The 13,644-nt window shown below is 55.0% G+C and overlaps 1 protein-coding gene across 1 annotated transcript; it reads right to left on the bottom strand.

The window, feature by feature from the left end:
- Positions 1 to 5,921: 5,921 nt before the first annotated feature.
- Positions 5,922 to 13,617, bottom strand: HEYL (hes related family bHLH transcription factor with YRPW motif-like). Its single transcript, XM_026062616.1, has 5 exons — positions 13,538 to 13,617; positions 9,539 to 9,605; positions 9,021 to 9,104; positions 8,103 to 8,184; positions 5,922 to 6,589 (listed from the first exon to the last, which is right to left on the bottom strand). Exons 1-5 carry the CDS (start codon positions 13,615 to 13,617, stop codon positions 5,922 to 5,924), a joined length of 981 nt encoding a protein of 326 aa, XP_025918401.1.
- Positions 13,618 to 13,644: the final 27 nt, after the last annotated feature.

Genomic DNA, 13,644 nt, shown 5'->3' with positions numbered 1-13,644 from the left:
GGGAAGGGAAGGGAAGGGAAGGGAAGGGAAGGGAAGGGAAGGGAAGGGAAGGGAAGGGAAGGGAAGGGAAGGGAAGGGAAGGCCGCCGCCGCCTTCCCTGCAGCCCGCCCCCGCCATCTCAGCCCCCGCCCCGCCATTTTGGGGCTGCCCCGCGCGGGCACTGGGGCGGCGACATGGCGGCCGCGGCCCCTCTCTCGCCCCCCGTGTTGTGTGGGGCCGGGACCTCCTGCCGTGGCCGCCCTTGCCCCCATCACCCTCATCCCGGCCTCTCTGCCTGCCCCTGGCCTCTGTTTTTCTCTGGAAAGCTCCCGGAGCTGGTACAAACACCGAATCGCCAGAGTGGCTCTGGTTCCTCCTTCCCTCACGTGAGATGCGCAAACAACACCCGCGCCGCCACGCTTCCCCTTCGTCAAGCCCTGTCCAGGCCTGAGCAAGCCCTCCCCTCCGAGGTGTTTCATTTTCTGCCAAAGACATTCCCCACCGCCCTCGAATCCCATCCCTCTACCCCAAGCCAACGATAAACCCAAGAAATAACAACGCCAACTTCATAGTTCTCCAACTCTAGGCCGCCGGCGCCGCGGCCGCCTTGGAGGGCAGCAGTGCGGTTTTGCACGCTGGCCCGCTTGCCCCCGAGCGAGGCCGGAGCCGCGTGGCCACCCGGGGACGGCGCATCCATGGGGTTTAGGGCCCTGTTCCGGGAGTAGCCGAAATCGGCCTCTGCGGGCAGCCGGCAGGGCCTTGGGAAAGGGGGTTTTGGGGCTGGTCCTTGAAACCCCGGCAGGCAGAGCGGAGAAATGGCCGGGGAGAAAAGGCAGCGTGGACTTCACCAGGAGAGAGAGTGATTTTTCTTGAATAATAATGTTTCTCGCTGGTCCAAGCTATGGTTTTTGAGGTGTCGCTGGCAGGGAGACCAGGAGTGGCTGTGGCTGGGGTTATTCCCATAGCAATCTGCCTCCTCCCCTTCAGAGCATAATTTTTCCGCAAATAAGTGCTAGCTCCTGAAGCGGCCTCCGGCGCGGCACCAGCTCCCATCGTGTGTCACCCCGGAGCAGGACCAAGGGTCATCGACATCTCCCCACGGAAGCGAGTCGTCATTCTCTATTCGCAGTGTGAGGGCTGAGCAATGCTGGGCGAAGAAGAAAGCTGCGGGAACAAGAGAGGGATTCACTCCCCTTGGCCGTCCCACAGCTTCACACTCACGAGATGCGATGCCAGAAAGACCCGTAATGATCTATTTCCAGCATCTTCAATGGAGCATGAGGACGCAGCAGCACGAGATTTGGTGATTCATTAATGACCTTCAGGCACCACAGACAGCCTGTTAAGGGGGACTAACATAGTTTACAGMGTCTGGTAGCTGATCTACTGTGACTTTGCAATTATGTGTTGCCTTTGTCGCCTTGAATTGTCTTTAAAAATGGTATACGGTTGTAAACCTATCCCTTCACTACAATGGAATAATTGACAGTAGCAGAATGAAAGGAAACAATAGCAAAACAATCATAATAATCCCTGTTTTACAATATTTTCAGTTCTGGTTATTTTCTAGAGACTCAACTCTTCCTCCTCCTCAGCTCATCATCTTCCTCCCAGCAGCGGCAGAGGGCTGATGCATGGTGTGGATGGTGGGAAAGCACTCGGTGCCTCTCTTTGCTGCAAAGCTCGGGTCCTCCACAGCACTGTGCTCGTGAGTCAGTAAAGCTGGAAAAGCCATAGGCTCAGATGAATTTCTTGCTGTGGAACGAATTCAGAGTGGCTTCCGTTTTGACAGTTAAAGTCAAAACACAGCAGAGTGTGAGCAATGTATTTCCACATAAAACTCCCTTTGGCTGCAAGCAGCCACTGTGGCTATGCTGAGAATCGCTTTTATTAGAACCATATTTATTGACATTTGCATCCCCYCCTGCGAGGACACTGCTTGCAGACTAAACTGGAGTCCTGTCTCCTCCAAGACATCAGTCCTTTTCGCTCCCGATATGAACTGACACACTGGGGTACCCACTGCCCGAGAGAGACCAAGACTGTCAGAGGGATCCCACTGCTCTTGCTCCTCTCAAATACACAAGGGCAGCTGGACCCTGGTGACCAGAGATGCCAGAGATCCTCCCAGTTTGCCCTCTCAAGACCTTTAGTGCTGTGTGGAGCAAAGGTCACATCTTTTAATGTTTTCGTTTTCCCAGTCTGCATCGGTCATGTTAGCATGAGACCCGTGGTGGTCTTCCCGGTGGCTCCATCATCATGTGTCTGAACGGTCCCTCAGTTCCGAAGGGTCGTCAGTAACATCAGTAAGAGATGGTCTGTTTTCCAACGAGGATGGCAAGTTTTCAACCAAAGCCTAACCCTGCTTTAGGATTTCTCCTTAGTTTGGGGATTTTACCAGTAGGGGGCAGGCCGGGATTACACCACAAGCCAAAAAAATGCAACCGGGAGTGCAGAACCACAAAAGGGAGACCATTGCACCCAAAGCAATAGGGCAACTCAGATAAGCAATAGTTTTCATTGCAGGGGAATTTGGGAGAGCAGAGCTTACTCACTGCTGTAGCACCTGCTGCAGAACAAATCTCTCTCCTACGGCGTGGAAGTGGGTCTGTCTCCCTCAGGAGCAGGCTAAGGCTCGTTAATTAGGACACTGTTTTGTTCCAGCCCCGCCGCCATCGGAGCTGGAGCGCAGGCAAGGTGTTTAATGCCGCTGTGTGCCGCAGAGCACAGCGCAGCCGGACTGAACGCAGCCCACGYGTTCCCATAGGCCTTTTCATTATGCTTTTGCCTGAAGAATGAGGATGAACAGAATGCTTGGAGAGTTTGGGGATTTCCCCTACAGGGTAGATCAAAAGTTGCCAGGATGTGTTATAAGAGATGTTTAGGCTAAGGAAAACCCTGGGAAAAAAAATGAAGCTCCAGTCCCGGGCTACTGCACTAATCACTGTGTTGCTGTGGGGAGAAAACCCCACGGGGCTGAACCGATGCCCTCCCACCAGCTCCCGCTCCTGTTTGATCAGCCCAGATCAGGAAGTGTTTTTTTTTTCACTGTCTCTGTTTTGTTTTACCACTGTAGCCTCCAGGGCTGGTTAGTATGCTTGCCTCCCACAGAAGGGTAATTTTGTTGCTCTCTCCGTTGGAGGCCACACGAGAGCCCTGAACTCCTACCAACGGCTCCAGACACTTTGGAGCAGCCTAGGCACCAGTGGGATGACCCGTTGTCAATAGCCCTATTATTGCTCTTGAAGTTTCTCTCAGCTTCCAGACTTAAACTGTGTTACTCCATCACAGCTGCAGTTGCTCCCTTCCAGCAATTCCCAACACAGTACTTAAGGCAGGGATTTATGAGCGGTTTTGAAAGGCGTTTTGGAATGAAAAGGAGTTATGGGAAAGGAAGTCAAGTTCCCACCATTCCCCAGAAAATTCTCCCAGCGTCTTTCACTACCAGTATCATTTACTGGTCCTTTCCTCAAAACAGAGACAAGCTCTCAGCTGTTGCTCTTTGTTTAGTCCAAAGGGTTTTCCAACAGGAAGAAGCAGCAGGGGTTATTCTGGTGCTGCTTGCAAAGGGTCAGGAGACCACGGCAAGCCCTAAGAGCCTGGCTATGAGGCTCTGCTGGATCGATTAGTTCCCTGACACATTTGTGGACATTGGTAACTAAATGAAATGATTTGTTCTCAAGCCATGGATTATTGCAGATCTTAGGGCGAGCATTGCTGAGCATCCCACTGACTGATTTTGACTCATGTAATGGTTTGCAAAATAAAAAATCATGGGACCAGAGTTACCAAGAACAGTAGCTATAAAATGACTAGCAGGGATGTTATTTTACAAGCTTAATCTTACCTACCTGTTTTGAAGCCTTTTTGGCAACAAAAGCTTATCTGCTGCAAAACTAGCAGTCACCTAGGCAGGCCGGATTGGGTCTTCTTCAGCAAAATAGACTCACACCAACAGTACATTTCACAGCCAGGACATGGGTTTGAAAGACTTTATTTGACACCTTTGCTGGATGCCACAGCTTGTGAATCTAACAGCTCTGCACAGTGTAAAGTGAGGCCAGGCTACTTGCTGTGAGCTCTAGCGTGCAGACCAGCCTCAGGAACAACCAGTCCGCAGGGACCTTCCTCTTGACTTCATTAAATGGGAATATGTTGTTCCTGACAGACTCGGACACTTCAGGACCGGGGTGAGGAGAAGTAGCAGAGGCATTGCTGTGTGTTAAGTGCGGTGACGTTCATCGAAACAACTGGGGAGAACTCACTTTCCAAACAATAGCAGATACATACATTAACATGCATACGGCAGATACAGCCTGGAGGAATGTAACCACCAGCTCGTCCGCACGGACCAACCGGCTGCTTGTTTGACCTGAGGCATGGGGAGAGCCTCTCCCGTTCGAGAGAAAACTTCCCCCTCTTTTTTATCTTTCTCTCCACTGACCTTTCTACGCTTTTCTCTCTTTCATGTCACAGTGCTACTGAGGTGGGTGAGACTCCTTAGGGTGGGCATACAATTGGGTCCAGACTACTCTGCGCATATATCCCAGCAAATAAAGGCACAGATCCAGGGAGCAGGGGGTTATTCGGGTCAGACGAGGAGGGCGAGCAGCGGGAAGCCCTGCCTTGCCCACCACGGGGGTTGGGGAGATGGTGCAGGAGCAGGGCAGCTCGAGGGCTTCGGGTTCCTGTTCCTTTCTGCCCAAAGCGGAGGGGCTGGGAGGACAGTCAGTGGGAGCAGAGGGGTGTCTGCGGTGTCAGCGGTCTAGCAACACACAGGCCAAGGCAGAAAAATGCTCTCAGGAATTGGGACAAGTGCAGACTCAGAACTTGTTGAGGTGACACATCAGTGGGTTTTGGTTCTGGCCCAGGGAGAGGAGGAATGAGCAGCGCGAGACCAAAACATGGTGCCGAAGGAAAGAAAACGGAGACGCAGTGGGAGAAGCGAGGGAGGCACTTTGAATGCTGGCTGGTGCGATCCGTTCCTCTCCTTCGCCGCAGCAGCTGTTCAAGCAGGGGAGGGAGGAGAGGTGGCTCCAGCAGGGACACAGACAGAGGGGAAGGGCATCCCTCTTCTTCTCACTTCCTCGCAGCCTTCCCCTCCGTGACAGACGTCCCTTTGAAATCCTGCGTCTCGCCTTGTCTCGCCTTTTCGCACCTCGGTGGGGAGCAGGGGCTGGAGAAGCCGCCCGCTGCCCGGGCCTGGCCACGCCGGCGTTATTCGTGCAGGATCCCAGCGCAGGCCCTGCAGACACGTGGGCACAGCACGATTTCCACTTGGATGCGGGAGCTARCTCTGTTAAGCTGTTGCCTGATTCCACCTTAAGGGCACATAAGTGGGAAAAGCCAGCAATGCAGCGTAAAGCATGGGGATTAGCAGGCAGCCGGTTCGCGAAGGGAGCGGGGAGGCCCTAGCCTGCCTTGCCGGGTGCCAGCAGTCCCAGCGGGGCTCAAGCTGGGTCCGTCCCACCACACCAAAATACGTGCTGCAGCCAGGGGACATGTCCTGGGGCACGAGCACGAGCAAGTGTCTGTCTGCAAGCTCTGAGTCTCCACGGAAATAAGACGGTATTTCAGGGCTGGCTGATATTTTCCAAGGAAGAGCAACGTCGGGCTCCGCAGAGGGGGTTTGCTGGAGGAGGGAAGGGTTTGGGATCTGCGGGCACCCCCTCCCTCGGAGCCGGGAGGGCCTTGAGTACAGCTGCGTGCAGGCAAGTGCAGTGAACTGGAGGTGTTTTACACTCGCGGGCATGGCAAGGGGGAGGAGGTGTGATGGTGAGGGAAGGAAAGCAGTGGGAGAAGGGAGAGAAGAGTAAAGAGAATTTTCTTTACGGGTCCTTGACTCGTGCAAAGCAGGAAAGATGCCTTTTCAGCTGGGTTTGTTCTTAGGCCTGTGGGCAGCGGGCGCTGAAGATTTTCTGTCTCCAAAGGGAAGGGGAGGATCAGAAAGCCCCGATTTCAGTAGCCCAGGAGCGGCAGATCCTGGATGTCCCAACCCTGATCCCGGGTCCCTGCACGGCCGTGCCCAAGGCAGGAGGCACCGTGTAAGCTGGTGGAACGGGGATGCCGGCAGAGGCTGGCGAGAAGAGGAACGTCGCAATTTGGCTGCTCTTGGACGAGCCCTCTCTCAACACACCCGTTGGTGATGGCATCCTGGGCATGGCCGCTATGGCTGTGGACGAGCCAGCAGCTCGGGCCCTCCGGCTGGAAGAGGACATCCTGGTGGCCAGGAAGCTTCGGCGGGATGGCAGCATGTCACCGGGGACACGGCGAAGGGGGGCCGGCCTCACAGCGGGGCTTGGGTACGCCAGGGAGGATGCAGTCAAAACAACYGGAGCAGGGGCAGCCTCCCTCCTGGGGATTTGTACGGGGCTGGCAGCACTGTGGAGGAAGGACCACGGCCAGGTCTGGATGGGCAGGAGGGAAGTGGCCACAGGTGAAGGCTCCATTTCAGCCACGTAATTATTCAGGTGGGAAAGGAGTCGCAGACGGATGGGGTCRGCAGTGTTTTGTCCCTCGAGGATACCCAGGTACCTGACAACTTCAGTGAGACATTCGCGGAAGCCGATACTCCTGTAATCCACRGCCAGAGCTCGGGCATCCAGGAAGCCTGTAGAGAAAGGACACGGGTGACAGTAAGTCCAGGCACAGCTCAGGAATGTGCTTGGRTTTCACTACCCTCTCTAATGCACTGTGTATTTCACTTGAGGCACTTTGCTGCCATGTGATATTACTGAAGCAGATAGCCAAGTGGGTGTCCGAAAGGACTGGACGTTTGTGTGCATGAGAATAGCATCTATGGTTATCTCGTTAGGATAAAATTTCCAGGGTCATGAAGCCTCTTACTCCAACATGTGAGATGAGTAAGAGGTTTCATTAACCAGGCTCAGGAAGGCAGAAATTGCTCCTGTTGGACTCTCTCAGTTATCGCTGCGGGAAACACGACTGGGGCTAGACGGACACCGGGTCCGTCTTTGTGAAGGGACCACCTACGGGTCTTGCCGAACAGCGGGACACATTGTCTCCGCTTCTCAATGCGCAGTTGAGCACCCTTTTCCTGTGCCCGGGTCCCGCTCTTGAGCTCAGTCCTTTACGCTCCATTTAAACAGATGTCCGGCTGGAGGACACAGGGCAGTGGCAGAACCAAGACTGCCGGGCTGAGAAAGCTCAAAGCCACAACATGTGAAGAAAATCAGTGAGACAAAGTGCAACCAACGGCTGATTTTTTAGGCTTCTACTCCCTGCTTGTAGCTTCATGAGACAGTAAGCAATAAAGCAGAGAATGTCACAGCACAGCGAAGCGCTGGACCACTCCGCTTGACGGGGTCTCTCGTGACAATACGGCCCTTTGTTGCAGTGCAGTCAAACTGAATATCTAAACAAATGTTCCAGACCAAGTTACAGCTCTGAACCAAAGTCTGGATGCCAGCAATGTCCCCAGCAAGCCAAAAATGGGTGGTAAGCCAGCCAGAGGCTTCTTTACTGGAGCTGTGATCTCCATCCTGTTAACTGGAACAGGACAGAGGGTCTGTACTGAGGTCTCAGTACAAATGAGACCTTTGTTGAGTTTTGCACAGGGCTCCCTCTCTCTTCTCATAACAACCAAGAGACAAAAAAGAAGAACAGAAAGGGAAAAAAGCCTTGTTTATTTGCAGAGTCCCCATGCAGAATTCAGCCTGTGCAGGAAATGTATCCCAGGGAGGAGGTAAAGAGTTTAACATCGTTTTTCCGGAAGCAGGCTCCATTTCTGAGCGGCACTAAGCGCGTCTCTGGCTGGGCAGCTTTTTGCGGGGTGTGCAGCAACGGCAGCGATGCCGTCCCTGCTCCCGGCACCCTCGCTGGGGGTCTGCGGGACGCGCCGTCCCACATAGCTCAGTCTGCCACAGCGTTAGCRTGGGATGCAGACCCGTACATTAGACTCAAGGAAAACAGCAGCACAGAAAATGTCCATCTGCCCCCCGGGAGGAAGATTTCCCTTCCAAAGCAGACAGGGCAACATTCATTTTAGGGATTGCTGGAGTCAGCAAGGCACACCAGCACCAAGATATTCCTTGCTGTTTTGAGGTCCATGGGGAATTTTCCCTTCAGGATTTCACACATATGCTTAAAAGAGGAGATCTTACCTGTTCCTCCAGTGGCATGAAGCATTTTCAAGTGATCAACTGTCATTTGCAGGATTTCTGCCTTCTCCAGCTTGGAAGACCCCTGTGTGTTGGAAGCAGGGAAGAAGAAAAGAGCAATCCATCATTTTATGGTGTAGGGTTTTGTGTCTTTCAGGAGGGTTTTGCCCAGTGTCCCCCTCCCCAGAACCTCCCTGGGGCCCAGGAGTGCTTGGATATCTGGATGTGGGCATTGGCTCATGTTCTTAAATCAAGGGAGTAGAAAGTGGAGCTCTTTTCCAAGATCTCCCAATGCAAATTGAAAATCCTCATTTCTGTGTATCTTCATAGCTGCAAAACACTTTCTACACTGAGTTTATTCTCCCTAGGGCTCCTGAATATTTGTTAATATTTTTTTACCACCCAATTTTACTACCTACTTACTTCCTGAAGTGATAATGATAAGAAAAACATAACATTGCTACAGACTTTTTAATTCTGAGGGCTCTCTACCCTTACACTGCTGAAACGCAGCCAGCGTGGGGAGATAAGTGGAAATCACAGCAGTCCTTTTGTACCGTCAACACTGAATAATCATTTTTCTGAACATGGTCGAAGAGGAGTTTTGGGAAGCAGAATCCAGCAAACCATCCCAGAGCTTGGAAAAGACTCTGGGGTAAGATCCTAAGTACCATGGTTTGGTAAAAACACATGCATTCAAAAACTAATAGGGAATGTAAAGGAGCAACGGCCACCTCTGCAGAAAAGATGACTTTGATTTCAGGGGATTTTTACTTTGAATAGGTCGGACCAGGCTTTCGAGCCCCATCTGGAAGATGGCTCCTTGCTGAACTGCTGTCGGTTCAGCRCGGGCCATGTGAGCGGGGCAAAAGCCACCAACTGTGGCATCAAGGGCCGCGGGTGCTCGCGAGCCRCACGCACCTGCTTCTCGAAGGCCGTGGGAACCAGGCGCCGCAGTTCGGAGAGGCTGCTGTTGATGCGGTCGCGGCGCCGCTTCTCAATGATCTACGGGAGATTGCCAAGAGAAACCGCCATTATTTATGGCTGCATCTCGTGGGTTTAAAGCCCTCGTTAACAGCTCTGGCAGGTTTAGAGAGCTGCTTTGAACAGGACAATGTAAATAAATGTTTTGGGTGGAAAAGCTGAGCAAAGGAACATTRCATGACCGATGTGATAACATTAGGAGAAACGTCTCCTCCACCCCTATTCCCACCCCTTTCTGCCAGATTCGAGGCCAAACCTCTGTGAAAACCTCCAGTTGGATGAGGAGAGGGTTCTGCCAGAGATGGAGCAGGGACCAGCACAAAGCCGATTTCTGCAGCTCCCACCGGGTCCCCGCAGCAAGGCCATGCCAGTGGCAGCCCCGGCACGCGGCTGGGACGGGTGCAGGCCCCCGAGAGGCACGGCGCAGCYGCCCTGCTCGGCGAAAGGAGACTCACCCCTCTCCGCTTCTTCCTGGCCTGGATCTGAGAGGTCGTAGTGGGAGACACAGACCTGGAAACATGGCTGGAAAAGAAGAGAAGGAAATAGTTCCTTGCGCTAGCCAGGGAGAAACCTCGGCTGCACATATGCTTTACACACGTTTGCCATCTGCAGCTTTCCCCTGGAATAACGTCTTCTGCGGTTCCCATGCCATTTTACCCACAACACAGAGCTCAGGAATTGGGGATGGGGAAGCCAAGCAGAGACTCGGGTCCTCCTCTCTCCTCTCCGAGTCTCCCAAGCATCCCGCCAGGCCGGGACGCACGTCGGCACCAAGTCGCCTGCCTGCTACCAGGCGCACGCCGCCTCCATCGCAGCCCGCGCTGGCACCTCTGCAGCTCTGGAAGAGCCGCCAGGCGAGCCGCGGAGCCGTGTCCCATTCCCCGGGCGCCAACCTCCCGGCTCTGCCGCCCAAACCTGCCCCGCGCCATGGCTGCCGGGCTTCGCCGCGCGGCGCTGCACCGACACGAGCTGCTGCCCAGCTCCCACCCGCGGCGGCAGCAGCGCTGGGGCTGCTCGCTCCTCGGGGCGAAGCACTGATGTGGTTCCTGAGGGTTCCCTGGAGAGCCGGTTCCCCCGGGGCAATTTTTGGGGTGGGCTGCGGCGCCCTAAACGCAGGGACACGCCAGCGGCGCTGCGAGAGGGGCCGGGACGTCGCAGGGCCGTGTGGCGGCTCGGGGGAGCCGGGGGCACGGCGTGACAGAGCAGAGCCGCCTGCTCACGGCCCCGGGAGGCCCCGCTCCGGCCGGAGGCTCGGCGCCGGGGGGCACCGGGCACAGGCTGAGGGGAAGGGCCCTGCGAACCGTCCCGCTGCCGACGGCCAGGGGCGAAGCTAAAGACGCCGAAGGTCRGCGCGAGAAGCGCAAGGGGAGGCAAAGTTCAACCCTTAGGTCCCCGGGGAAGCGAAGTCGCCATAAGGACGGATAACTGGGCATGGGAAACTCCCTGGAGCAAGAGGCCTCTGCTCGGGGGTGGCCGGCCCCCTCCCGCCTCCCCCAAGCGGGGTTTTGCCGCTCAGGGAAGCGGGGCTGCTCCGGCTCTTTCTGCGCCTTACAAAAGCCGGAGCGAGGCCGCTGCGGCGCGGGCGAGACGGCGGTCTGCACCGCCGCCAGCACCGCGCTCCGCAGGGACTCGCGGGCCGACCAAGACACACAAATCTGGACAGGGGCATTTGGGTTCACCCCGTCGAATCAACATGTTTTTCAGTTTGACAAAGCGTTTTAATGGCAGGCAGCTGAAGCTGTTGCTGTAGAGACAAGCGCTGTCTGCGCTGCGAGCCAAAAACTAGACCAAACTCGGCCCATTAAAAATGCATTTCGCTAGGCCCGAGCGAGGTGCTTTCAGAAGTGGTTTTACAAAAGCAGATGAAACAACAGGCTCCTTCGCTGCCTGCGCTCCCCTGATCTCCACGGAGGTAGCCGGCTTGAATGTCTGCTGGGTGGGCTGCCCCACTGCACGGGCACTCGCCGGCGTTGCAAGCACGAACATGTGCTGGCAGGGCACAGAAACGCACGTATGACGAGCGCGTGTGATGGTGTGCGTGCAAACGGGCTCTGCACAGACACTGCGCGGCAATATAGGTGCATGGTATAGCTGCCGCGTTTGGGGGGCAGCGGAGGAAAGCGGAGGACGTACTCGGGGAGGCTGTAATAGTGAATCCTGAAACTCTCCGTGCTGCTTGAGCGCATTGCTCTTTGTAAACCACAGCTCCAGCTGCGGGGATAACCAACCTGGCTTATTGCAAAATATATTTTTAAAACATRTTTGATTGACAGATATGAACCATGTAGACAGTATCATATCTAAATTCTGCAGTGATTAAAATCTCTGCATTTCTCTTTGCCAGATTTTATAACATTGTTCTTTTGATTGTTTATTCAAAACAGAAACCAAAAACCCCCTAACCAGTATCTTGCACTTCTGCAGTGACCCCAGTCTCTAAGCTTGCCACACGCGTTAACGAACCAAGCCTCAGAGCGGGAGTGACTCATCCCCATTTTACAGGGAAACTGGTTTGCCCAAACCACACAACCGATCTGTAATGGAGCTGGGATCGCAGTCCAGACGGCCTGGCTCCCTCCCTCTGTCCTAATCCTTCCACCTCACTCGTCACCTGAAAGCGTTGCATTTCGCCCGAGCCTTCGGTGCCCCGTACGGGATTGCATTACTTTGGTTGCGAACCCGTCGGGGCAGGAGCAGCTCCTATGGCCGTGTGTTCGCGTGACACAAGCAACGCTACAGGTATATAGCACTGTAACACAGCGCTGCCGGGTTCTTCAGCTGCCTTAAGTAGAGGAACTTATTAACAGTATCAGAGAGAGATCAAAAATGTATCATTACTGTTCGCCGAAATAACATATTACAACAGTTCCTCTATTCCCCTGGGGTACTATAAACTCAGCATGTTGCACTGATGTTTTGTAAAGAGGTGGAATATATTTCATGTGCAGCACGAAGGTAGGTCAGATATCAACGTGCTTGGAAACTGCGTTGGGGTAAGTGAATTTGTGCAGGAGGTATTATGTGTCGGACATGCTGGACTCTGCCTGCGACCGTATCAGTACGAAGTCAGCTCATGAATTTAGTCCCGTGAGAACCTGAGCTTGGCACCGAGCAGGGCGATTTCGCTGTTCAGGAGACCAAGCAGCAAAGGGGAATGAACTCATGCAGGGCCTCGCTGGGTGCAGAGGGGGGAGGACACTTGGCTACTGAAACAAGAGTTCAAAAGCAGCTGATTTTTGGACTAGAACAAATAACAGAGCCTTTCCTTCATCCCTAGCGCCGGCTGCCTGCTCAGAGCCCGGGCACGCCTGCAAACGGCTGCCCCAGCACGGGAACCCGGCTGCGAGGAGCGGCCGCGGGATGCCCTTTGCCAGGCAGAGCCTGGGAATGCTGCGACGCCCAAGGATAGCGCCGGCGGGGGGGGGGGGACGACGACGACACACCGACATCCTTTCCTTGCTGTTCCACCAAGCAGCAGAGCGCTGGAGCCGTGAGAAGCTGCAGCTCGGCGTCCCGAAGGGATGGAGCCTGCTGACTGCGTTACTGAAAGGGCACATTTAAAACAAGGCACCCTTCACTGGCCAGACCGCACGAGCTCCCTTTCTAATAAAGATCAAAGCCCCAGCTGGTGCGTTACAAATGCATCGGCAGAGGAGAAGCGTTTCTCATGCAAAACCTCCTTGCTCCTTCCACATTCCCYGGGAGCCTTTGGATCACTTGGGCTGCAGCCGCATGCAGGCAGCTGATGGATGCGTTTGCTCCGGGGGGGCATCGCCGTATCTGGGGGAGCAGAGACCYGGGGGCCACCAGGCTTCCGCTAATGAAGATCAGACCTGCCGTTGTCCACACAGGGCAGGAAAAGCCAATTGCGCTAGCTTTAATGTGGCAATTTCTTGAATGCAAGCAGCTTGTAACACAGCTTTAATCTTGGTAACGCGGCTTTGCAACTTGGTTTTCCTTGCTGTGTCATTGCTAACATTGGAATTAGCCCCTACTTGTGCAAAGCAGCGTGTACACACTGTGATCGCGCTGCYTCCCCGCTTCCTTGGAAAAGCCTCGATAAGCACAGCCTGGAAGGGGTTAAGCGACATGCCAGAGTTACTCCTGGGCAGTGTGTTGGCAGCGCTGAGGACTCCTCTGCCTCTGCCTGTGTCACGCTCTAGCAAGAGTCCGACTTGGCTGCCCCGTGAGCAGCTTGCATGGAGCTGCCGAAAGCGCCAGGACAGAGCGACCCTAGGCTCGGAGCACCCTGGGGTGCTGGGGACCCCACTCCAGCCCCCACGTCCTCCGGACAAAGTGATGCCTGAGCTGCCCTGGCACAGGGACTAGGTGACCTCGGAAATCCTCCGGGAGCCGAGTTTGCCCCATTGCCTCGGTGCCGGCGCTCGGCTGCCCCCAGGCCGGATCGGTCCCCCCGCCCCAGGCCGGAGCTGTCCCCGAAGGCRCCTCCTCACCTGTATTCCTCCTCTCTGCCCACGTCGATGGTGCCGTCCGACTCGGTGTCCGACGAACTTTCCTCGCACAGTCGCTTCATCCTCGGGGGCGGCCGGGGGCAGCCGGC

This window comes from Apteryx rowi, unplaced genomic scaffold (genome assembly GCF_003343035.1).
Source record: "Apteryx rowi isolate R43461 unplaced genomic scaffold, aptRow1 scaffold_190, whole genome shotgun sequence".
NCBI lineage: Eukaryota > Metazoa > Chordata > Aves > Apterygiformes > Apterygidae > Apteryx > Apteryx rowi.
Note: the sequence above shows the minus strand (reverse complement) of the source record. Positions and strands in the feature narration are given on the sequence as shown.